The sequence below is a fragment of the Neoarius graeffei genome, chromosome 26 (genome assembly GCF_027579695.1).
Source record: "Neoarius graeffei isolate fNeoGra1 chromosome 26, fNeoGra1.pri, whole genome shotgun sequence".
NCBI classification, from domain to species: domain Eukaryota; kingdom Metazoa; phylum Chordata; class Actinopteri; order Siluriformes; family Ariidae; genus Neoarius; species Neoarius graeffei.
In genome coordinates, this window is record NC_083594.1 from 40918350 (window position 1) to 40944999 (window position 26650).

General features: G+C 42.9%; 1 protein-coding gene across 2 annotated transcripts in view; it reads left to right on the forward strand.

The window, feature by feature from the left end:
- tfeb (transcription factor EB) overlaps positions 1-17147 on the forward strand; it is an 82748-nt gene extending 65601 nt beyond the window's left edge. For both annotated transcript variants that reach the window (XM_060910161.1, XM_060910160.1), the window contains exons 3-9: positions 1445-1726; positions 6766-6858; positions 9773-9890; positions 10320-10376; positions 12111-12186; positions 13607-13754; positions 13924-17147. In XM_060910161.1, coding sequence (XP_060766144.1) covers positions 1445-1726; positions 6766-6858; positions 9773-9890; positions 10320-10376; positions 12111-12186; positions 13607-13754; positions 13924-14466 — 1317 coding nt within the window. In that variant the 3' untranslated portion in view covers positions 14467-17147. The remainder of the gene's footprint in view (positions 1-1444; positions 1727-6765; positions 6859-9772; positions 9891-10319; positions 10377-12110; positions 12187-13606; positions 13755-13923) is intronic.
- The last annotated feature ends 9503 nt before the right edge of the window (positions 17148-26650 follow it).

Here is a 26650-nt window from a genome sequence, read left to right on the forward strand (position 1 = left end):
ACTGCAACTTCGATCCTCCATTTGAGCTAATTTATCGCCATGCCACATAGATGTGTTGCTGGTTGGTGCAGCAACATGATAGACGGTGGATTTATGTTGCATTCATGGCCCAAGAATGTTCAAACTGCAAAGATTCGCATGCGTTTTGCGAGAAATTCACGGATTGGGCGCCTAAGAAGTGGTCTCTCCTCTGCTCTGCACGTTTTACTGAAGACTCGTACGAAACCTCTGATCTGTTGAGGAGCGTTGACTATAAGCCCGTATTGAAAGAGGGTGCAGTACCAACAATTAAAGGAAAACTACAAGAAAAGGAAAGTTCAGTTGCACCAGTTCTCCCGGAGTGTGAGCTGAGCAGTAATGGCGGAGTACTCGGTATGGAGAATGAGTGGACCAGTCATCAGGTTTCTCTGCTGGATATGCTTGCCTCAGCAGCAATATCTCGCCCTTGTGTGGAAGAAGCGAAGGAACAAAGAACTGAAAGTCAGATTGTTTCAAAAACAGCTGGCCACACGCTTGGCCTTCAAGAAGCGAGAACGCAGACGGGTAAGATGCGACTCTCATTTGGTTACATCACAACACTTGTCGTTTACCTGCATTTAGATTAATACATGTAACTTGTGTTTTAAGTTACCGGTATAAGATTATTTATTTAATTTGCTTCAGAATGATTATTTAATTAGCCTTTTACATTTTATCAGTGAAAAATGCATGCATGTACATGTATGTTGCAGAAGTTATAACACCTATCCTGTTTTAACGAGTCACATGAGACCGTCAGTTCAATTCCATCCAATTCTCTAGACGGCTTTGTTCTCTGGCTTTATTTCGTAAGGTGGGGGCCTCCATGGCCGCCATGTTCCTATCGGATTCATTTTCCGATGGTTCAAACTGATACGGTGCTACATGTATAGCAGTGGCATGTACACACACTCGCTCCAGTTTCAGGACTATCACAGTCAGATGTATTATTATCTGAGGAATCCGGAGAATCTCCAATAAATCCGGACGAAGAGGCCATTGCAACCACTCTCGCCTGCTGAGTCTGGCTTTGGTCTATAGCACCGGTTCCCGCTTTGACGTCACGTACTCAGGGCTGGCTGGCTCAGTGGGGCAGCTCAAATGCCAACTTTACAGTCGATTTTAACACTCAAAAAAAAAAAAATTATTCCCATTTATGCAGCATACAAGAGTCAAGGATGGAGATGCTATCCAGTCACAAATGTATTTAGAAATAAAGGTTCTACGTATCTCCTTTAAGTCTCTTTGACTGCATACTTGTAGAAACTTCTAGGGGAAAACGATGAAACCTTAACTTTTTTTTTTTTCCTTCCCTAAAACCGACTTCTTGAGACAATATTGAAATACTGTTTGTACTATTGTCCTCTTTGTTACCGTTTCCTGTTTGGTCCTTCTCTGATGACGTTTTCATATTTTTCTCTGTCAGGTACAAACCCACCTGGAGAACCCCACTGACTACCACATCCGCCAGTCTCAGAGGCAACAGGTAAAGGAGTACCTGTCCAGTACCATCGCTCCCAAGCAGGTCGTCCACGCTGCAGCTAGCGTAGTGCACCCCTCTCCACCCAGCATGCCGCAGTGCCAGTCAGCCGGTGCCCTGCAACCCCTGCCCTCACCTTGTGCATCACAGCTCGTCACCTCAGGAGGGAACAGTGCCCCCAATAGTCCTATGGCCATGCTGAACATCAGTTGCAGCCATGAGAAAGAGGTACATACCCCCCAGTCCTACACTCTCGGAAAATAAAGTACATTATTGTACCTTTAGGGGTACAGCGGCTTGTCACTGAAGTGGTACCTTGGAAGGTACTTATTTGTAGCCTTTATATACTGTGTATTTGTGCTCGGTTTTATCAATCTGTTTTGTTCACTCCCTAACAATGGATGTCAAATTTTATACCATTTATTCAGGCCCAAGCCTTAAAGCTAGACGGCCTTTTGATTTCATAAAATCTGTGACGTTTAGTTCCCTCTGAAATTTGGCCATTGTGATGTATGTTTATTTTGGTCATATCGTAAAAAAAAAACAGGCCATTCTGCGGTTGGGAAGTTATTTAATCCTGAGGGGATTCCCGAGCAAATAATGTGCATGAAATCACTCCCTTTGCACAGACAGAGGAAGTCCGGTGTGCACATGTGCAGGTTTAGCTGCTTCTTCTTTTGGGTTTTACGGCAGCTGGCATCCAGTGTTGCATTACTGCCGTCTACAGGTTTACCTTTGAGCGTGCACTGACAGTTCCATCATTCTGTCACTAAACGAACAGCTGATCACACCGAGGTGCTCGCCGAGCGCCGATATTTATTAGTTTGGTCCTGCGTTTTCCTTTCCTTCGCAACATAACATCTTTTCTTCTTGCTTTCCGTTACTGTAGTCGGTATTTCTTTCACGTTTCATTCGCGCGCACTCGTCCTCCATTTTTCTCTCCTGTTTCAAATTTGTATCCCACAATGCCTTGCGCGAATGGGGAAAGCCCACCATGTGATGCATGATGTAGTATTGGGTCATGGTGAAGCAGGAAAAAATGGCAGAGAATTTAGGGCCACGTGGCCCGAAATTCATTAATTGTTCTATTTTTTAAAAAACGAATAAAATTGGAAGTCTGTGATTCAAACTCCGTAGCTTTCGGTCGACTGAACAAAAATAACTGGGTGTCAGGGAAGATTCTTTTTATGACCTACACTTGAAAAATCTGAAAGGCAGTCTACCTTTAAATGCTTGGAAGGTTCTTGTGTGTGTATGTGTCTGTTGGGGGGGGGGTTAAGATTTGTCTTTTTTTTTTTTTCTTTTGTTCTTTGCTAAAATGAGTTGTGCAAACCATACCGTAGGCCAGACAAATGTAAAACTTGGTCAGTAGCTATTAGTCCTTCCCACTGCTGAAGTCAGAGTGAGGAGTCTGATTGGCCTGATGGTTTCAGACCGTAGCTCAAGAATTGTTAGGGACAGTTTTTTTTTTTTTTTTTTTTTTTTTTTTTTCGTTTTGATTCTTTGTCTTTGTGCAAACAAACTTGCAATTTGGACCATTTATGTATACAAGGCTGCACCCCTCCCCCACCTCAGACAAATGGACCATATTTCTATACTTCTCACCCCCGCTTAGAGACCCACTCAGAAACAAATCAGGCCAGCCTTCAGAGAGGTGAGAACTTGGCCACAAGGTGCCCTACAAGACTGTTTTGACTGTACAGACTGGAACATGTTCAGGGAAGCCACCACCTATGAACATTCAGTGGACCTGGTGGAGTCTTCAGCCTTAGTGACCTGGCTACATCAGCAGGTGCATTAAGGATGTCACACTTTCCAAAACTGTTCTCTCCCATGCAAACCATAAACCCTGGTTCTCTGTAGAGCGACACACCCTGATGAAAATCAGGGATTCTGCCTTCAAGTCCAAAGACTTACAATACAGCTTGGGCCAGCTTGTCATGGGCCATCAACGAGGTAAAGCAAGCATGTGCAGAGAAGATCAGCAGTCACTTCATGGACTCTATGGACAATCTGCACATGTGGAAGGGCATTCAAACCATGACGGACTACAAGCCACTATATCAGGCCTGCAGCAATGAGCCTTCCTTGCCAGATGTACTCATCTCATCTCATTATCACTAGCCGCTTTATCCTTCTACAGGGTCGCAGGCAAGCTGGAGCCTATCCCAGCTGACTACGGGCGAAAGGCGGGGTACACCCTGGACAAGTCGCCAGGTCATCACAGAGCTGACACATAGACACAGGCAACCATTCACACCTACGGTCAATTTAGAGTCACCAGTTAACCTAACCTGCATGTCTTTGGACTGTGGGGGAAACCGGAGCACCCGGAGGAAACCCACGCGGACACGGGGAGAACATGCAAACTCCGCACAGAAAGGCCCTCGCCGGCCCCGGGGCTCGAACCCAGGACCTTCTTGCTGTGAGGCGACAGCGCTAACCACTACACCACCGTGCCGCCTTGCCAGATGTACTGAATGTGTGGTTTTTTTGTTTTGTTTTGTTTTTTTTGTGCATGTTTTCAGACAGGGCGGCACGGTGGTGTAGTGGTTAGCGCTGTCGCCTCACAGCAAGAAGGTCTGGGTTCGAGCCCCGTGGCCGGCGAGGGCCTTTCTGTGCGGGGTTTGTATGTTGTCCGCGTGGGTTTCCTCCGGGTGCTCCGGTTTCCCCCACAGTCCAAAGACATGCAGGTTAGGTTAACTGGTGACTCTAAATTGACCGTAGGTGTGAATGTGAGTGTGAATGGTTGTCTTTGTCAGCCCTGTGATGACCTGGCGACTTGTCCAGGGTGTACCCCGCCTTTCGCCCGTAGTCAGCTGGGATAGGCTCCAGCTTGCCTGCGACCCTGTAGAACAGGATAAAGCGGCTAGAGATGAGATGAGATGTTTTGAGACACAGAACAGGGAACCAGCAAAGAAGGCCACCCCTTCCCGTAATGACCCAGATACTCTGTCTTTCTGCTCCTGACGTCAGGAAGCCTCTCTCTGCAGAGCGAATCCATGAAAAGCAGCAGGCCCCGACAACATACCTGGCCGGGTGCTCTGGGAATGTGCTGGTCAGCTTGCAGATATCTTCGCATGCATCTTCAACACGTCCCTGAGCATAGCTGTGATCTCTGCATGCCTCAAAATCATCCCAGTGCGAAAGTTTACAGTTTCTTGTCTCAACTCCAGGCCTGTAGCACTCACGTCCATCATCATGAAGTGCTTCGAGAGGCACATGAAAACACAACTGCCATGGGCATTAGGCCACTGACAGTTTGCTTATGACAGTTTTGCACCACAGATGTCATTTGAACTGCCCTCCACCTGACCCTCTCGCACTTGGACAACAAGGACCGTTGCGTCAGTATGCTGTTTATTGACTTCAGCTCAGCATTCAACACAATCATCCCAGAGAAACTGGTACAGACGTTGGACCTGCTGGAGGCGTGAACACCTCTTTTTGTAATTGGATCCTGGACGTCCTGACTGACGGGCCCCAGTCGGCCTCGATAGAGCACAACACCTAGGTCCTCAGATTGAGAACAGCCCCCCCCCCCCCCCCGGGCTGTGTGCTCAGCCCGCTACTGTTTACTCTACTGACGCATGACTCTGCTGCCCAGTACAGCTCAAATTACATCATCAACTTTGCAGACGACACAGCAGTAGTGGGTGTTGTCAGTAACAGCGATGAGTCTGCATACAGAGCAAAGGTCAAACATCTGGTGGAATGGTGTCGGGACAACAACCTGACCCTTTTTGATGGCTCTTGACTTCAGAAAGAATCTTGCTGCTTGCGCCCCACTGCATATCAATGGCTCTACTGTTGAAACAGTCAGGAGTGTGAAGTTCTTGGGAGTGCACATGGGTGACAACCTCTCTTGGACCCTGAATGCCACCACTATCACCAAGAAAGCTCAACAGCTTCTACACTTTCTGTGAAAGCTGAAGAAGGCCAGCCTTCCTCCTCCTGTCCTCACATCCTTCTACTGAAGGACCATTGAGCGTGCTCTCTGCTGTTCCATCACTGTCTGTCTAGTTTGGGAACTGCAACGTCGCTGAACAAAAGTCCCTGCAGTGGATGGTGAGGACAGCAGAGAGGATCACTAGGGTCCCTCTCCCACCCATCTCCCAACTCTATAAGAAGCACCTCATCCAACATGCCAACAGCATAGTGCAGGACAAGTCCCACCCGTCACATGCACCACTCTCCCTCCTGCCGTCTGACCGAAGGTACCAAAGCATCCGAGCCATCACTGCCCCAGCCAGTCAGAGTCCTCAACTCCCTGTTACCCCAAAGAACATTTCTCGTCCATATCCACCACACTGCTCATTTGTACTCTCACAAATCACGAGTATAGAGGAGAAATTCAGTAGAGTAACAAGATGTTAAGTTGTTTCTCATAGTTTTGTCTTGTACTATATTATTGGGGGTTGGGGGGGGGGAAAAGCAGAAATGTCAGATGTTTGTTCCAACCGTTCTCATTTTTGAGCCACATTTAAGTGACCTGAATTAAATATTTGTGGTTTTTAACTTGTGTACTAAATAAAATTAGGTTATAATGCCTGGCTTGTCCATCCAGCAAACCCTGAACTTGAATTTATCCCTGTGTAGCAATGCATTGTGGTTCTCTCCGCTTCATCAGCACACCAGCCTTTTTCTTTCTGGTCAAGACTGTTTATGTATTATCACTATTCCAAAGTTCAGTGCACACCATACGCATCCACACTCATCTCTGTTCATTCACGGCCTTTTTTTTTTTTCTCCATTTCTTGCCTAGTGGGTAAATTTTTTTTTTTTTTTAAATATCACCCAAAGGTCAGAGTGTTAACTAGCCAACCTTCGTTGTCACTGCCGTTTAAGTGGCCAATTATGGTTGCAGTGGTGTAATTAGAGATTAAAGAGTGACAGGGAACTTAGAAGACACTGGAGAGACCTTTTGAACTCTGCAGACTTTGGTCTTTCTCCTCATCTTCTCATATTTTAATTCTGTAGTATGAGGAGTTGAGCATGTGGTCATATACCAACAACCGAGAGAGAAGTCTGTACAATAGGAGAGAGGAGTACCTTTTTTTTTTCCCCCTAGAAATGTTGTGGTTTGAGGGTGCTTTATGTCTCGTAGCCTGAGGATTGAGAATGAAATTGCCAAAACAAATTTAAGTTTGTTCAAAATGAACCAAGATTTAAGGGGGGGGAAGAATTAAAGGCCATGAAGGTTTGTATTGACTGACTGTTATTGCTTTGTTAAGCAATTGAGCATTTTTTTTTTTTTTTTCCCCCAGATGGAGGAAGTGATTGAGGACATCATCAGCATGCAGTCCAGCTATGATGATATTCAGACTTATGTTGACTCCGTGGGACAGATGCCAAACACAGTAAGTGAAGTAATGTGATTTTTTATTTATTTTTAGGGTTTTTTTTTGTTTGTTTGTTTTTTGATACACTCTGTCACACGCGTTTTAGTCTGTTTAGCCCTTTTACGAAGATGAATAATGCAGATGAGTGAATCATGCAAGGTAAGTGGAAAATGGACTGATTAAGCCACACACTGTAAGCATAAATCACCACTTCTCAATAGTGTCTATTTTCAAGTCGTCCAAGCCAACGTGGTGACTCACCGGTGCAATACTGATGAGCCATTTGTTGAGTCGATGACATTGGGCTTAAGGGAGGAAGAAAAGCAGCTTTGTTGGTCATAAAAAAATAATAATAATAATAATAATTTCTGATTATAGCCCAGACCCTACCCATACAGTCTGTGAACTCTGATGCAATGTGGATTTGTTGCTGAATGAGCACTTCAAAACCCCATTCAGACCAGCAGCTTTCTCTCTCATGGTGTCTTCTTCTGTTCACAATGCAAGAAATGAATTCAGATTTCCAGTAAAGTTTTTGCAATTTATGCAGTACACCATGCAACGGCAGATACATGAGGACTCTTGCTCAGAAAGGCAAGGCGTTCTACTCCCTGTATTTAAAATAACTGCTCAGAATTAACAATTAAGCCACTTCCAGTTAGAGTTCAACTTGTTTACAAGGCATTAGGTTGGGATTGGGGCCGTGGAGGAGGAGGAGGTGAGTAGAGAAAGGAGGGGGGAAACAAGGCTGAAAGTCCAGATAGGGAAAAGTTCACCGTTTTGCGATGAGGAAAAAGTAGAAGGTCAGTTTAGTGGCTCAGACAGCCAGCTCAGGCAGCTATGAGAGACTCAGCAGCAAGCATGAAGGACATGAACAAGACGTATGCCATCGTAGAAGTGATCGACGGTGAGAAAGTCCAGCTGGTAAGGCAGGTCCGGTCTCCATTTCTCTCCTTTTTGTCCTTTTCATTTTAAGTTTTTCAACTTGCTGATGGAAGGGAGCTAGGGTTTGTTTTAACTGTTCGTCACAGCGTGTCTAGAAACCAAATAAAAGAGTATTTTTGATTTATGATGCGTATTAGACCAGTATTTCAAAGTGTTGCTGTTGGGGGGGGGGGGGGGGTGTCTGTAATGCCATAGATGTGTAGAAGTTGATGCTGGGTTTGTGCGTAAAGTTTGAGTATATTACTTCTCATCATTTCTACAGTATATAATTTCCCAAATGTTACTGCAAAAATGATAGGCATTACCATAAAATTAACTTATGTTAATTTTAATTGGATATTTATTATTTTTATGTACATCCCTAAAGCACAAGCAATATCTTTTTATCAAGCTTTCGTGGGTTTTTTTTTTTTTTACGCGCTCCGATCTGCCATGACCTCCCTGTGCATTGACTGGCAATTGATTAGCTTTTCTCATTCATCAGAGTGCTTAGACTATTTCCTATTATGAGGATTGATCTTTGCTCTAAGTTGCTCAAGGGAATACAGTAGGTTTTGAATTTGAATGCCTGCGAGTGTTAAATAAAGAGGACGAGAGACAATGGATGTGTTTCCGTTATAATAAACGGTGCGCATTTTGAGCAATGGATGTAATTGGGGTTGGCGTTTCTCCAAGCACAGAAACGCATGCGTCTGCAGCCGCAATTCTGGTCCGTCAGCAGAATCCGAGGCAGTTGTTTGTCTCCTTTGATCAACATATAGCTTGCCTCCAAACACTGATTAAGAAACTGACCTTTTAAGAAAGTCAAAAATCAAAGACGTCCATAAGCATGCCGTTGAGGCGTGCTCGGTTTTAGTCACTAAAACTAAGTAGGTTATGAGGATCCTGCTAGGGTATAGGGATTCGAGCACTTTTTCGTCTTCTTCTTCCACCAAATATCTACTAGCTGCCTTTTTATTGAAAGTAAATTTGAACCATGTAAGCAGTGGGCCGTTTTGTTCATTTTACTGGTTCTTGTTTCGTGTCGATTTTGTGTTTGTTTGCCTTCGTGGTCTCCAGTAGCTTGTGCGATAAGCTATCTGAGGCTACTGAAGGCTGACTTATCAGTCAAGGCTCATTCAGAAGCCAAGCATTCACTCACCCAAGAATTATATTGAGCCATTCAGATGGGATAAAAGATACAACCTATGTAAAACAATAAAGCTGATTATATGAAAACTGCAAAAGTCAGTCACTGCCATCACCTCCAGAGCAAAAAAAAGTAGCGTTTTATTAGTTTATCAGCACGGAATCTGTTGATTTTACAACTTGCCAATAAAAGATGCACATTTATTGGGCTTCCTGCGATCGTGATGATTTGACAAGGTCATGCTGGATATTACACCATAAAAAAACCATACCATCAACAGCTCTCAAAAGGGTGGTACCTTCATGAAACGGGGCTGAATAATGCAGTCCAACATGCATGTGTATAAGCTAATAACTGAAAAGGCTTTCGTTACTGTAATAATTGGCGTTATGCTCATGAAAAGCACTAAAACGAACACAGCAATGGACTGTCGATGATGCTTGCCTACAAAGCCAAAGATGGACTAGCCTATACCTACTTGAAGGTGCTTATCCAACTCCGCTCTGAATCATGTTCCCTTCACGCCTCTAGCACGGTTTGAATTGATCGCCCCCGTTGCTCAAACACAAGGAAGACGTGCGTCAAGTCTCTTCTCTGTCCTGTCAGCCAGCTGGTGGAATGACCTTCCTCTGGTTGTCCGAACAGCTGAGTCACTGGCTAACTGAAAACCTACCTCTTCAGTGAGCGCTAATTTAAAAAAATAAAAGCTTTTCTTTCCATACTAGCTGTATGTAACGGGGATTTAGCTTCGTAGTAGTCTTAGACCCTGGCCTATTTGTACGTGCGTGTACTACAATATACTGGACGACTTCTCCAAGGCCTTTGCCAAATGCTTGTTTGTTTGTTTGTCTTTCCTAGCTTCCTCTATCTAGCAGCCATTTGGACGTGTACACTGGGCCTGGCATGGCAGGTCCTACCATCGCCATGACTAGCAACTCCTGCCCTGCCAACCTGCATCACAAAAGGGAGCTCTCAGGTAGAACCAACCGTAACAAAGACATTTAGCGACATTTCTGTAGCATGCGCTATCTTGCTGTTTAGATTATAAATGGCAGTGAAATTCATTTTATAAGGCAGTAGCAAAAACATATCTGTTAAAAGTGTATATCTGCCAGTTACTTAGGGTTTTTTTTTTTTGTTGTTTTTTAAAGTGTCATTTAGGAGAGCTGCAGGTTTTATATGACAAAATTACTGCTTTAAAACCAAAATGAGTAATTAAACGCGTTATGTAACCTTGTTGTATGATCTTTAAGAAATCTTGACCATTCCCGAACAGTTTTATAGTGGCAATGCTTCATCATGATAAAACACACACGGTCATAAACTAATGAGGCTCATCTTGCCCTTGGAAAGGGCTGACGCAGCAACACTGACTGACTGACTGCCACTTGTTTTTGCCATCAAGATGCTGAGGCTCGTGCGCTGGTCAAGGAGCGACAGAAGAAAGACAACCACAACTTGAGTGAGTTTTTCATGCTCTTTACCTTGCTCTTCCAGCACGTTTACAAGCGCTCTTTTTATTTGAAGTGCGTTGGCCCCGTTTTTGCCCCGCCCAATACCCACTGCTCCCCAACCCCCCCCCCCCCCCCCCCCCCCCCCCACCACCACCACCACCACCACCACCACCACCTCTGGGCAAATTTAGCTGACTCCATACAACACTTTGGTGTATCGTTAACCCAGGCCAATTCTGCTGCAATGGCATTAAAATGTAATTGCCTGCAACAATTTGCAGGTAGTGAACGGGTACAATAAGCATCAGGAATGCTGCAGGACGGTCACTAAGCTCCTAACCTGATCAGCGTTGGACTCTAGAATAGCATCATATTTATTGCTTTATAAATGTTTCACTGTAAATGCAGTGGTCACAGGGTGTGATCATAAAATGTGGCCTATATTTGAAGGCAAAACTTTTATATGCACGTAGGCTAAAGATGTTCAATCTCATCATTTTTTTTTTTTTTTTTTTTACCCTACTTTTTTGCGCCAAGTCAATCAGGTCATCTACTTTTGTTCACATCAGAGGTCATTTTAAAACCATTGATTAAGCTCTCCGGAAGATTCCAGAAATCGACGCCGTGACTTCAAGCGTCTCACTGGCCAATTGTTGTAATTAGGAGTTCGCTGCATTGTTCAGGAAGACGGCCCAAATGGATCAACAAGCTTTTTTTTTTTTTTTTTTTTCCTGAAAGGTTCAACTGAACACCAAGACGACAATAAAGTAACTAGTGAAGTGTTGGAGGCCTCCGGTACAAGTGTATGTACAAAGAGAGTCCTATGGCCTGAAAGGCTGTCATTCAAGGAAGAAGCCCCTACTCAAAGACCAGCATAAAAAAAAAAATTAAAGTTTGCATGTGATGATCTGGACAAGGGCCTAGCCTTTTAGAGGATTTTCTGATGGATGAAGCAAAAAATTAAACAGTTTTGCCTTAATGATTAGCATCGTGTATGACTGAGAAAGAATGAGGCTTTTCATCCAAAGTACACCCTCTTCACTGTGAAGCATGTTGGTGGCAGCATCATGTTTCGCTGGAAAAGGGACTAGTGTGCTTCAGAAAATAGATGACATTATGAGGAGATATTATCTAGAAATGCTGAAACGATACCTGCAGACATCAGCCAGAAAGATAAAACTTGGACTTCCAGCAGGACCGTGAGCTTAAGCGTACCTCCAAAGTTGTAACAAAAATGTCTTAAAGATAACAAATTGAGCGTATTGGAGTGGCCATCACAAAGCCACGATGTGAATCCCCGTAGATGATTTGTGGACTGAACTGAGCTTGAAGGCCCACAAACCCGGCCGAGTTGTACCAGTTCTGTCAGGAGGAATGGATAACAATTCCAGCAAAGTATTGCGAGAAGGCTACCCCAAGCGTTTTATATACTAAATAAAAGCTGAAGTAAATTTGTCTCCGCTATATTTCTGTAACCCTCTTTTTATGAAAATAAAATCGATACACTAGTTGACTTAACACAAGAAACGCATGAAATTATGGCCGCAACCGAAACCCTGCCATTTTCATTTTTCCATAACATTAATTCCGTAACAGAATCTGTGAAACTTGGCTGTGGATTCCAGTTCCAGGACATGGGAAACACGCTTTTCATTTAGAAAGTCTGGGTTGGAGATAAACTATATGCTTGCCAGATTATAAATGGCTGTTTTTGCCTATTCTGCATTCTTTTTCTCTTTTAGTTGAAAGGAGAAGGAGGTTCAATATCAATGACCGCATCAAGGAGCTGGGCACCATGATTCCAAAAACTAATGACCTGTAAGTCCATTTTCAGCCAATCATGCGTAGTGAGCGAAGTTCTCAGTAAAGCTGAGAATATTTAAAAAGGTACCAATTATTTTTGATGGGTCTTACGACAATTTATTTAAAAAAAAAAAAATTCCAGTGTTTTCTGCAGCCATAGCATATTCATGATATTCATTTTGACATGTTTAATAGTACTGAAGGAAGAACTAAAAATGTATATTTTAAAACAAGTTTTGAACGGTCTCAATAATCATTTAAAATATGTAATGCAAAAGTACAATGCTTACACTATAAAAAGGTCTGCTTATGGAGACCGCTAAAACTCTCCTAAATGTTATATAGTTTTATCTGAATAGAAGCAAGAACATTTTATAAAATCATCCCTACAGTGAAACATGGTGGTGTGAGGATGGTTTTCATCAGTCGGGACTGGGAAGCTGGTCGGTCCTAAGGGCAAGATAGTCAGGGTCAAATGCACGGAAATTTTAGAAGAAAATCTGTTCTAGTTTGCTAGAGTTTTGAGAGCGGGGTGAAGGTCCACCTTCAGACAAGACAATAACCCTTAAAGGAGTACACCACCCCCAGGTGAAATTGAGTCAGTCCCTGCAGTCCCTAGAGTTGGATGAGTGAGCCAAAGCGTTTTGTAGCCGACCCAGCCATTGTCCTGATCTGGAAACGTCCCGGTTAGCTTAGCGTAGTCGCTGTAATCCGGCGTGTCCAGATAGCATTGTCGTTGCAAAAGTGAATCAAATAACTCAAGATTTTTTATAATTATTTCTCATGACCTGTACATTCACATCGAGTACACATCAATGCAAATTAACACGAAGGGATTTACTAGACCGATTTATATCTGGAACTATTTTCGGCCACAGCACAGGCAAAGCACCGCTGCAGGCGCAAAGACACCACGCAGCACCACAACTTCCGTCAATACACCAGTGTTACCAGGGAAACCAGGGTTTTCAGGTGCTGCGTGGTGTCTTTGCGCCTGCAGCGGTGCTTTGCCTGTGCTGTGGCCGAAAATAGTTCCAGATATAAATCGGTCTAGTAAATCCCTTCGTGTTAATTTGCATTGATATGTGTACTCGATGTGAATGTACAGGTCATGAGAAATAATTATAAAAAATCGTGAGTTATTTGATTCACTTTTGCAACGACAATGCTATCTGGACACGCCGGATTACAGCGACTAAGCTAACCGGGACGTTTCCAGATCAGGACAATGGCTGGGTCGGCTACAAAACGCTTTGGCTCACTCATCCAACTCTAGGGACTGCAGGGACTGACTCAATTTCACTTGGGGGTGGCGTACTCCTTTAACACACAGTCAGATCTACAGTGGAGTGGTTCAAATCCAACAATCTGAATGTGTTCGATGGGCCCAGTCAATCCAGTCTGTAGCATGACCCTCGCCTCGTCTCTTCCTTAGGGATGTCCGCTGGAACAAGGGCACTATTCTCCGTGCCTCAGTGGATTACATTAAACGAATGCAGAAGGACATCCAGAGAACCAGGGAAGTGGAGAGCAACTTCAAGAGGATGGAGGTGGTCAATAAGCAATTGTGGCTCCGTATCCAGGTAAGTGATTTAAAAAAAAAAAAAAAGTGAAAATAGTCCTAGTTGCACAGCAATAACTTATTTATGCATGCTTGTCAAATGGCATTATTTGTGTGTGCATGTAAATGGGTGATATGAGGAGCAATAGACATTTGGAAATGGCATAATTTGTGTGTTGTTCTTCCTCCAGGAGCTAGAGATGCAAGCCCGGATGCATGGTCTGCCTAGCACCTCGCCATCAGGCCTGAACAATACTGAAACCCTGAACCCGTTCGTAAAACAGGAGAACAGCCCTGAGGAGCTTCACCACCAGCAGCCTCCTCAACTCCATCAGCCTCCTCAACTCCACTCCCACCCTCATCAGCTCCACCCTCATCAGCTCCACCCTCATCAGCTCCACCCCCAAGCTTCTCAGCTCCACCCCCAGCCACCACTGCAGTACTCTGCTGTAGGCAGCACACAGCCCTTCGAATTTGGCCACTCCCTGGACTTGTGCGATGGCAACATGCCAGGTTATGCAGATAGCATGGGGTGTCTGGGGGATCTGAGCTCGATAGGGGGCACGGCCGGTGGCACCATGGGTCACGCAGGCAAGAAGAATGAGATGGCCTGGGTCGATGAGGCGCTGTCGCCACTGGGCACAGACCCACTGCTCTCGGCCATGTCACCCGAGGCGTCTGTGGACAGCAGCCGCCGTAGCAGCTTCAGCATAGACGACTCGGACATACTGTGAAATGGCTCCAGCACAAATATTAACACCTTCACACACCTATTTTATGAACACATAAAGGGCAACAGCACATGCAACTTTTTTCATATTTTCAAGTACGTTTTTAGGCTACCGAAATACCATAGGCAGTCAACAAAAGCTTACACACACACACACACACACTCCCTTGGATATGATTTGATTTACGTACCATCCATACACTCCTAAAAATCTAAATACACTAAATTAGATATTTATATTTAAAAAAAAAAATTTCACATACCAGTACTACCATACAAATACAAAAAAAGGCCATTTTATCCATAAGGAAGTATTTGTTCGTGATTTTTTTAAAAAAAAAAATAAAATAAGTAGCAAGCAAATTTTAGTTCTCGTCCCAGCCACTCAGATTTAATCAGTGCCATACTGCTGGCCTTTAGCATGGAACCTACAGGGGAAGGAAGGGGAGGATAGATAAATATAGAAATTAGTACAGTATGTTTTAGAATTAAATGTCATCCAAAGGCAGCTTTTTCTCAGGCATTTAGAAAGGAAAAAAAAAAAAAAAACATCAGGGACATCATTCCCTTCCCAAGAAATGGATCTAAGGTAACCCTTTCTTTGAAGATCCCTTTTTGAAGGCATTCAGAAAACGTTCATGAATCTTGTATAGACATTTTTATTTTATTTTTTTTAAATTATGACTTAATTTAAATGTCTATTAGTGTAAATACTTGGGCTAGTGTTAGCTCTGAGGATAAGGTTCTTGCACTAGTGTCCAGAAGTCACAAAACTGACTGAAGCCGAACAAGTCCCTTCATCCTCAGCTAATCATCTTGGATTAGATTCTGACTCACTTTGGGTGTTTTTTTTTTTTTTGTTTTTTTTTAAATTAAAGTGTTACCAATTCCATTAATGGTGTGCTAGGAACTGTACCTAAAGTATTATTATTATACTATTACTTTCTAAAAGTGGATCCTTGAAGTAATAAGTAATACTTAAGCAAATAAAAGTAGTGTACTAAATGGGCTTGGTTTCAAAATTAATGCCTGATGCATTAGGTGATTAGTGTAACAGGATGGTCAGGGTGCTAGCACAAAAGAAACGAAACTATCCGGTTAATCTAACCAGCGTACTGCGTCACCAAGACAAAAATCCACCCCCTCATGAAGAGTGAATTGAAATGGGGTTGTGCTTAACCCTCTGGTTCTGTTCACTACTATTGACCCAGGCCATCTGTTTTTGATTTAAAAGCACCGCAGCAGTAAAATCCGCTATAAACCAGCCACGATATCTTCATCTTCGTCATTCACAATAGAAACAATCACCCGTGGTCCTCGTTCATACACTCCTTACAGCTTGTGTACGTGTCTGTGCATGTGTGTGCACTGTAAATAAATATGACCGAATAATGGACCCAAATCACCTTGTTTCAGAAAAGTTCATTTTTATCCCTTTTATTTTACCTTGTTACTCAGGTCAGAATGACCTGAATGTAATTTTTGTAATATAAATGACACTTTTTTTTTTTTTTTTTTTTTTTTTTCTTCTTCAGATTAACTTTGTTTATTAGAGAAATGAAACCAAGTGTAAAGGTTCATGTTGAAAAGAGTAGTGTAAATCTGATTTGGGTCATTTTACCCTGAACAGAACGTGAGGTTTAAGCGCCTCACTTGTATGTGCACTTCCTCTCTGCCTGAGGTAATGTTATAAGGGCAAGGATCTAACGTGCAATTCCAGCTATGAAATTTTAAAAATGGAAGAAAAAAAAAATAAAGTCCCCCCCCCCCCCCCCCCGCGCCTCCTCGCTCCTAAAGCACTGAAGAAAATATGAGTTTAATGGCTTTATAATAGATGATTTATTAAGATTTTATATGCCACTAAGCAACAAGTGTATTTTTATCATGTGTAACTTTTTATTTTTATTTGATCTTCCAAAAATGACCTTTGCTATCACGGTGCAGAGCCATTTAAATATGAAAATATTTAAACCACTAGCCTTATTGTACATGGCCAGCAGAGCCGTATAATATATATTTTTCTTTTTTTATGTTAGAATTTATCAGGCTTTTAAGAACATAAAAGAACATGTATCATGTTTTTATATTGATTTGATTTTTTTTAACAGTTATTCAAAAATGAGTGATTTCTGTAATTTTCAGTTTTAATTAAAACTTTGTGAATGTGAATTTTTCCCTGTTGTACAGTTAGTTGAAGTAGTTTTAAGTGAAGCAGCCTGATTTTTTATTTTATTTTTTTTTATTCCCCCCATGGTGCCTTCCTTTTCCTAAAAATATACCCCCATACTGTTATTGGACAACCTGCCTCAGAGTTTAAAACGTTCTTACACTGTGTTACTGGCTCAGAGTTTACTTTTTTCCTCTGACTTTTAAAGTCCAAATTTATCCACCGCCAGCATTCAAAGAGTTGTTTTAGCTGACACAAATCTTTGACTTGGTAAACCGTAACAGATGGAGCTGTCCAAGCTGTTATAGTGATGGGGTTCTTCTAATTTTGCTTCTTCTTTTTTTTTTCCAGGAAATAAGGTTTGCCATAAATGAAGGGAAAATATATTCCTTTCAGATTGTGATTTAAGTGATTGTTACTGTTTTAGCAAACGCATCCAAAAGCCTTTTGAATTCAATCTTGTAAAATTTTATGGACGTGAATCCGATCGATTATTAAATGTATTTAAGATGATTATACAGCAGTGTTGTGTGTTTAATTCTCTTGTCTTTTCCATGCCATCAGTGTACCATACAACAGTGTATTAGGGTCATGGTAGGTTAACCCCCCCCCCCCCAAAAAAAAGTGTTGCCAGGCAAAACAGACCTCGCCCGGCAGCACTTATTTTATACCTATATGTTGATAATGGTAATATTTATCAATCATCAGCTGTCAGGTTATAGTCCTATGAAAATCCATGACCTTGAGTTTGAAATGAAAGCCCATATAGCACTTCCTACAAGTTGATAATCGTAAATATCTGTCTACCATCAACTGTTTTCAAGTTACAGCCCTCTGAAAATCCATGACCTTGAGTTTGACCTTTCAACGTCCAAGATCATGGTGCTAAATGAAAGGTCATATGGGAGTTCCTATATTCTCATAATAGTAAACATTTGTCTATTGGCAACTGTTTGAGTTCTAATAGAAAATTGCTATTTTGACCAAAAGGTTGACCTTTCCAGTGACCTTCACCTTGACCCGATTACCCCCAAAATTTAATCAGGTAATCTAGGGACCATTGCTCACCTACCCTGAAAATTTGAAGTCAATCGGTGCAACCATCTAGATGTTAGATTGTTAACAGACACACAAACAAACCTTACTGATTACAATACTTCACCCCGCTTACTCCACCGCGGACGAGGCAATAAAAATACGGAGATAGGGGAGGGTAATATTTCTCAGATTAAAGTAATACATTTACACAAAAAAACTTATATTCTCAGTTTGTAAAGTCATAAATTTGTGAGCAAAAGAAGTTGCACATTCATGAGAGACTTGGTTTTTGATTTAAAAAAAAAAAAAAATCTCGCTTCACTCTCCAAAGTTGGATCAGTGTTCTCACACCACAGCTAACCTGAGAGTTATAAGGAATGCAGTCTTTCATCCTTGATCATGTAGTATAAAAAGAGTAAAGCAAGTCTCTTGGGGTATGTCTCTATTAGCTTAGCACATCTAGCCACTGGGATTTTTGCCCATTTCTCAAGGCAAAACTGCTCCAACTCCTTCAAGTTAGATGGGTTGCGTTGGTGTACAGCAATCTTCAAGTTATGCCACAGATTCTCAGTTGGATTGAAGTCTGGGCTTTGATTAGGCCATTCCAAAACATTTAAATGTTTCACTTTAAACCATTCCAGTGTAGCTTTAGCAGTATGTTTAGGGTCATTGTCCTGCTGGAACGTGAACCTTCATCCCAGTCTCAAACCTCTGGCCGACTCAAGCAAGTTTTCCTCCAGAATTGCCCTGTATTTAGTGCCATCCATCTTTCCTTCAGTCCTGACCAGCTTTCCTGCCCCTGCAGATGAAAAAACATCCCCACAGCATGATGCTGCCACCACCATGCTTCACTGTAGGAATGGTGATCTCAGGGTGTTGGGTTTGTGCCACATATGGCATTTCCCATGATGGCCAAAAAGTTCAATCTTAGTCTCATTTGACCAGAGAATCATCTTCCATGTGTTTGGGGAGTCTACCACATGCTGTTGGGCAAACTCCAATTTTTTTTTTTTTAAGCAATAGCTTTTTTCTGGCCACTCTTCCATAAAGTCCCACTCTGTGGAGTGTACGGCTTAAAGTGGTCCTAGGGACAGATACTCCCATCTCCGCTGTGGATCTTTGCAGCTCCTTCAGTGTTGTCTTTGTTGCACCTCTAATTAATGCCCTCCTTGCCTGATCTGTGAGTTTTGGTGGGCGGCCTTCTCTTGTCAGGTTTGTATTGGTGCCATATTCTTTCCATTTTGCTATAATGGATTTAATGGTGCTCCCTGGGATATTCAAAGTTTGGGATATTTTTTATAACCCAACCCTGATCTATACTTCTCCACAACTTTGTCTCTGACCTGTTTGGAGGCTCCTTGGTTTTCATGTTGCTTGCTTAGTAGTGTTGCAGAGTCCGGGTCCTTCCAGAACAGGTTGATTTATACAGACATCATGTGACAAATCATGTGACACTTTGATTGCACACAGGTGGATCTTAATCAACTAATTATGTGGCTTATGAAGTGAATTGGTTGGACCAGCTCTTATTTAGGGGTTTCATATGAAAGGGGTTGAATACTTATGCACACTCCAGATTTCTGTTTTTTAATCTTAATTATTGTTTGTCACACAATTAAAAAAAACAATTTGCACCTTTAAAGTGGTAGGCATGTTATGTAAATCAAATGGTGCTAACCCTTGAAAAATCCATTTTAATTCCAGCTTGTAATGCAACAAAATAAACACCAAGGGGGATGAATACTTTTGCAAGACACTGTAGTTCCCACATACATGTAACCCCTCAGCAGACTGTACATAATGCAGAGTTCGGTTTAGTTACAGAATATGATCGGCTGAGCCATGTTCTGAGCCAGGGTAAAATCCTCGATGTACACTCACCTGTGATGTCACAATAATTGAATTCTGTCTTAAAGCGAGATGATCTTTCGATTTCATAAAATCGGTGAAATTTAGTTCCCTCGTGATATGTTTATTTCTGCAATATCTCAAAAAAATAACCAAAGTATCAGGCCATTCTGTGGCTGGGAAGTTATTTAATTTGAGGGGATTCCCAAGCAAATAATGTGCATGAAATCGTTCGCTTTGCGCGGTCAAGCAGACAGAGGAAGTCCGTGTGCACATGCACAGGTTTACCTTCTTTTTCTTTTCCTTACTTTTCCGTTTCCTGCTGAGAGTACGCTGTGTGCATTTTGGCTGCCACTTCTCACCAGAGCTCTCTCATCTCATTATCTCTAGCCGCTTTATCCTGTTCTACAGGGTCGCAGGCAAGCTGGAGCCTATCCCAGCTGACTACGGGCGAAAGGCGGGGCACACCCTGGACAAGTCGCCAGGTCATCACAGGGCCTATAGTCGCCTATAGTCAGCTGGGATAGGCTTCAGCTTGTCCATGACCCTGCACAGGATAAGGGGTAATGGATAACGGATGGATGGATGGATGGATGGACTATGCATTATAAATGAAGCTATTAAACAGTGAATTTTCTCATATTATTTTTATTGTTTTATAAAACCAATAAGTTGCTTGAGGGTACAGAGCCCCCTATGGGTCATGGTGGGGATTTTTTTTTTTAGCTACTTTTGCGTTACCTTGCAGTACTTTTATGTAACATCACACTAAGTGTTAGGGTTAGGGTTCACACAAAATTGCGAGGGAATGCAAAAGTAGCTCAAAAAAAAAAATTCCACCATGACCCTATGACACCACTTCAACCTGAAGGGAAGCCCCATTCCTGCACTGGGTTCAAAGGGCTCAAATTCCCTAAATCCACTAGTGTTGGCGTATGTAGCAGTTCCTGATGTGGGTGGAGCACAGAAGCATGGCAGGCAAGAGTTATTGGTCACACACAAACACTTTATTTCACTTATTTTAGCTTTTCAGCACTCACTCACTCAACACGCACACATGCGTTGTGGTCGGGAGGGAGCCCCTTTTCTCTGCTCTCTCCCTCCTTTTATGCTCCTCCCCTGTAACAAACACACACACACATTAATTGACAGCAGGTGGAATGACTTAGCCACTTACCTTCTCCGACCCCACCCTCCATTCACAGACTGCTACTTGGCCACTCCCCCGCTGCCACATACCCCCACCGCCTGACTCAGGCTGGGCAGCCATCCGGCCTGAAGCTGACTCCCCCCGCCGATGGGACAGGAAGTCCGCCACCACCATCTGTGCTCCCGGCCTGTGGATCACCTCGAACTTAAATGGCTGGAGGGCGAGATACCAACGGGTGGTCCGCGCATTGGCGTCCTTCATGCGGTGGAGCCACTGGAGGGGCGTGTGGTCCGAACAGAGAGTGAAAGGGCGCTCCAGCAGGTAGTATCGGAGGGTGAGGACCACCCACTTGATGGCAAGACACTCCTCCTCAATTGTGCTGTACTTGCTTTTTTTCAGTTTCTGGCTGATGTACAGCACAGGGTGCTCCTCACCCTCCACCTCTTGGGACAAAACGGCCCCCAGCCCTCTGTCCGATGCATCAGTCTGCAAAATAAAGGGGAGAGAGAAGTCAGGGGAGTGTAAAAGTGGCCCCCCACACAGTGCAGCTTTTACCTCAGAGAAGGCCTGTTGGCACTGCTCCGTCCACTGTACCGGACCTGGAGCCCCCTTTTTAGTGAGATCGGTTAGTGGGCTGGTGACGTTCGAATAATTAGGTAGAAACCTACGATAATAGCCAGCCCCAAGAACCATCTCACCTCCTTTTTGGTCTTGGGCCTCGGGCAGGCCACAATCACTGCAGTCTTGTTAAGTTGGAGACGCACCTGCCCATGACCCAAGTGGAACCCCAGCTACCGTACTTCCACCCGCCCAATTGCACACCTTTTTGGGTTAGCTGTGACGCCCGCTCACCTCAGCGACTTTTTGAATGGCCCTCAGGTCTTCCAAGTGCTGTGGCTAATCATGGCTGTAGATTATTATCTTGTCCAGATAGGCGGCCGCGTAGGCAGCATGAGGGCGGAGGACCCTGTCCATAAGCCGCTGGAACATAGCAGGCGCCCCAAACAACCCAAAAGGGAGTGTGACAAATTGGTGTAATCCAAATGGTGTGGAAAAGGCCGTTTTCTCTCGGGATAGAAGAGTCAAGGGGATCTCCTTTTGTTAGATCCAGTGTCAAATAAAAGCGAGCAGTGCCTAACCGATCAAGCAACTCATCAATGCGAGGCATTGGGTATGCAGCAAACTTAGACACCACGTTGACCTTTCTATAGTCCACACAGAACTGGACCGACCCATCGGTCTTGGGAACCAGGACCACTGGGCTGCTCCAGTCACTGTGGGACGCCTTGATTATGCCCATTTCGAGCATGGCCTTGAGTTCATCCCGAACCACCTTTTTCTTGTGTTCGGGCAAGCGGTAAGGGTGGCTACGCACTACCACCCCCGGGGGCGTTTCGATGTGGTGTTCTATGAGGTGGGTACGACCAGGAAGGGGTGAGAACACGTCGGAAAATTCCTTTTGCAACTTGGTCACCTCCGTGAGTTATGCCGGTGAGAGGTGGTCTCCACAAGGGACCAGAGTGGTCCGAGATGTTACCTTTTTCATCTCCATCCCCAGCTCCGCCTTCTCTGGGACTACTGACGCCAAATCCACAGGAACCCCCTCATTCCAGCGTTTTAAAAGGTTGAGGTGGTAGATTTGCAATGCCCCGCCCCTATCCGTTCGCCTCACCTCATAGTCGATGTCCCCGACTCGCTGTGTGACCTCGAAGGGTCCTCGCCACTTGGCAACTAATGGTGAGCTCGACGTGGGCAATAATATGAGCACTTTGTCTCCAAGGTTTTGGCACCACTGTAGCAGTTCCTGATGTGGGTGGAGCACAGAAACACGGCAGGCGAGAGTTATTGGTCACACACAAACACTTTATTTCACTTATTTTAGCTTTTCAGCACTCACTCACTCACTCAACACGCATGCTCCGCCCCTGTAACAAACACACACACACACATTAATTGACAGCAGGTGGAATGACTTAGCCACTTACCTTCCCCGACCCCACCCTCCATTCACAGACTGCTGCTTGGCCACGGCCCCGCTGCCACAGCGCACTCTTTGAAAACGTGAACTTGTAAGCACACAATACCATATTCCAAAAAAACATGATGCTGAACTGTATTTTTTCATATCATAATCCTCCAAATGTTACTCCGAGTGAAGTGAAGAAGTAAAGCATACTTGAAGTGAAGGGAGACTGGATTGTTTTGTAAAATGTAGAACCAGCAGAGGGCGCCATAAACATGGAGGTTAAAGCTGAGGATAGTTACACTGGTATGGTCAATCTTGAGCTTGAAATATATCTGACTTTGTGGAGGAAAGAACCCTCAGATTTTCAATATTCCACCAGTGATGCTGTGTTTATGTGTACAGATACAGTCTGTGTACAAACTTCAGAATTATTGGCACCCATTAGTAAATCCATCCATCCATCCATCCATCCATCCATCCATCCATCCATTATCTGTAACTGCTTATCCTGTGCAGGGTCACAGGCAGGCTGGAGCCTATCCCAGCTGACTATGGGCGAGAGGCAGGGTACACCCTGGACAAGTCATCAGATCATCACAGGGCTGACACATAGAGACAAACAACCATTCACACTCACATTCACACCTACGGTCAATTTAGAGCCACCAATTAACCTAACCTGCATGTCTTTGGATTGTGGGGGAAACCGGAGCACCCGGAGGAAACCCATGCAGACACCGGGAGAACATGCAAACTCCACACAGAAAGGCCCCCGTCGGCCACTGGGCTCAAACCCAGAACCTTGAAGCAGGAAAGTGCCGCCCATTAGAGAAACTACTTAAAATCTAAAAAAAAAAAAAAATTCCTAAAAATTTTTAAAATATAAAAATGGTCTCAAGACCACTTTTTGAAGGTCTCAGTCTTGTCTCGGAATCGACCACATTTTTACTCAGTCTTGTTTCGGTCTCAGACATAGAGGACTTTGGATTTTATTTCAAGACCAGTCAAGGCCACAACTAAGGGGATTTCATGAAATTGCCTGTGAATTGTCTGATTTATTTGTTAACATCGGTACTGTGATTGGATTTAAAATTTCCTGCTTCAAATGCAACCAATAATGTGACTCATTGCTAATTTGAAATTTTCCTTACACACACACACACTGGTGTGGTCCTTATCTTGACTCGGTCTCGCACTACCTTGGTCTTGGTCTTCGTCTTGACTTGGTCTCAACCCCTCAAAGTTTTGGTCTTGTCTTGGTCTCGAGACACTCTGGTCTTGGTCATGACTTGCTCTCAGTTTAGGTGGTCTTGACCACAGCAGTCATATCAGGGCCATTATAAAAACAAGTTTCAAATGTTTCACTATTTCCCAAGAAGAGAATGCATTTACATGCCCTGGGCAGGTTTTACCAAATATTAATTGTAGACTACCATTACTTTTGAAACCAGTGTTTTGTTGTTGTTTTTTTCCCCACAGCTCACGTCTCAAAATATCACACTGCATATGTATTTTTAAACTGTATATATTTTCATGAAAGGTGACAATAATTCTAAAGTTGACCGTGACTGGTCATTGGACAATATAGTAACAATATCCCTGGTATTAAAAAAAAAAAAAACACTGAATAAAATATTTGTCTTAAATATTGGTTGTAACTAACTGTACGATTGATGAAAATAATATTTTCTGATTTATTTTTTCTGCAACTGTAATTCGTCATTTGCTTTAAATACAGTAATTTTGGTGTGACGGCTCACTGGAACAGTCTTCGGCTACATAACGTTATTTTTCAAATAAGAAGAGACATGAGAGAAAAAAGAAAAGAAAATTAGGTTCAGAGCTATAATTCAAGCATCAATCATGGTTAATTTGCCATGGCCAATGATTTTCCTTCAGCCCTTGTGATTCAAGTGGAAATCATCTTCAGTGGGAAGAAAACACATGGGTGCTCATTCCTCGTGGTTCCTCTAGGGGGCAGTAGAGAACCATGAAATCCTAAATGCGAAGAGCTTCATCTCATTTATTCCCCATGTAACAATTATAGAAATAGACCTGCGATGCAATTAACCTATTTTTAAATACCATTTTATTAGGGCGGTTTATCCCAGATAGAGGAAGGCTTAAAATAGGATGAGATGAGGAATAAAGTTGCATGCAGCTCAGTTGTACATGCTGCACCTCACACATACAGACTGAACACCGAGGCAGTCGTTGCTGCTTTATTTAAACAAATCAGTCTTAAAAACTGAAAGGATGCATGATGGAGGGAATTTATCTGAATTAGATGTGCTGATTAAAGATAGCCGAGGCACAGTATCACACTTAGGAAGAGAAACAAAGCACATTAATGTCAAACTGAAGGCAAATTTAATTATCATCACGTCAAATGTTCAGGCTTTGATTAAGAACAGAAGAGTAGGCAAACAATCAGATGATGAACATTCTATCCTATTCAAGTGAACTAAATTTTTATACTGATTTTAAGAATTCAATAATATGGGCTGGCTTTTTTTCGTGGTCTATCAGATATAGTCCATTCAGCTAGCATGATATGATCATGCTAGCTGAATGGAATATATCCGATAGACCACGAAAAAAAGCCAGCCAAAATCATTATTATTATACATACACACTCGTCATATCAGCACTCTTGAAGGCCGACGCTAGCTTACTCACAACTCGGGGATGTTAGCGCGGCAGTCCAGTTAGCTTCCAGCCGGTGTAGTGTTATCCAGCCGGTGTAGTGTAATTGACTTTTAAAATCAACAACGACAACTACATACAATGGAGCGACCCGGCAGCCAAAATTCTCTCAAAATCTTCCATTTTTAATGAAGCAAACCTGGTGGCCATGTTTGTTTACAAATTGTCACTGTCGCTCACTAACACGGAAGTTTTACGTCTCTGATGTGTGATATCATGTTGTCTTGACAACATGCAATATTGTATGCTCGTTCTCCATTGAGGAGAGTGGCGTAATACATGGAGCGATATGATAATATTGCATGCCATCAATAAACCCACTAGAATAGAATAGAATACATGTTTGTATCCCATGGAAAAAGTGTCCCGTGTGTATTATAATAGACTTTATTGCATCCAGATATCTATTCTCCATAATAAAGAAAAAAATGACATGAGAAAGAAACCGTGAGAGGAACCAAACTCTAAAAGAATCCTGGGTGACACCAGATAGCTGAATTATAAATCATTACTGTGTAAAAGGTTCAAGAGAAACAGGACTACAGTGGTGCATGAAAGTTTGTGAACCGTTTAGAATTTTCTATATTTCTGCATAAATATGAACTAAAACATCATCAGATTTTCACACAAGTCGTAAAAGTAGATAAAGAGAACCCAGTTAAACAAATGAGACAAAAATATGAAACTTGGTCATTTATTTATTGAGGAAAATGATCCAATATTACATATCTGTGAGTGGCAAAAGTATATGAACCTTTGCTTTCAGTATCTGGTGTGACCCCCTTGTGCAGCAATAACTGCAACTAAACATTTCCGGTAACTGTTGATCAGTCCTGCACACTGGCTTGGAGGAATTTTAGTCCATTCCTCCGTACAGAACAGCTTCAACTCTGGGATGTTGGTGGGTTCTTCAGGTCCTTCCACAACATTTTGATTGGATTAAGGTCAGGACTTTGACTTGGCCATTCCAAAACATTAACTTTATTCTTAGGTAGAATGACTTGTGTGCTTAGGGTCATTGTCTTGCTGCATGACCCACCTTCTCTTGAGATTCAGTTCATGGACAGATGCCCTGACATTTTCCTTTAGAATTTGCTGGTATAATTCAGAATTAATTGTTCCATCAATTATGGCAAGCTGTCCTGGCCCAGATGCAGCAAAACAGGCCCAAACCATGATACTACCAACACCATGTTTCACAGATGGGATAAGGTTCTTATGCTGGAATGCAGTGTTTTCCTTTCTCCAAACATAATGCTTCTCATTTAAACCAAAAAGTTCTATTTTGGTCTCATCCGTCCACAAAACATTTT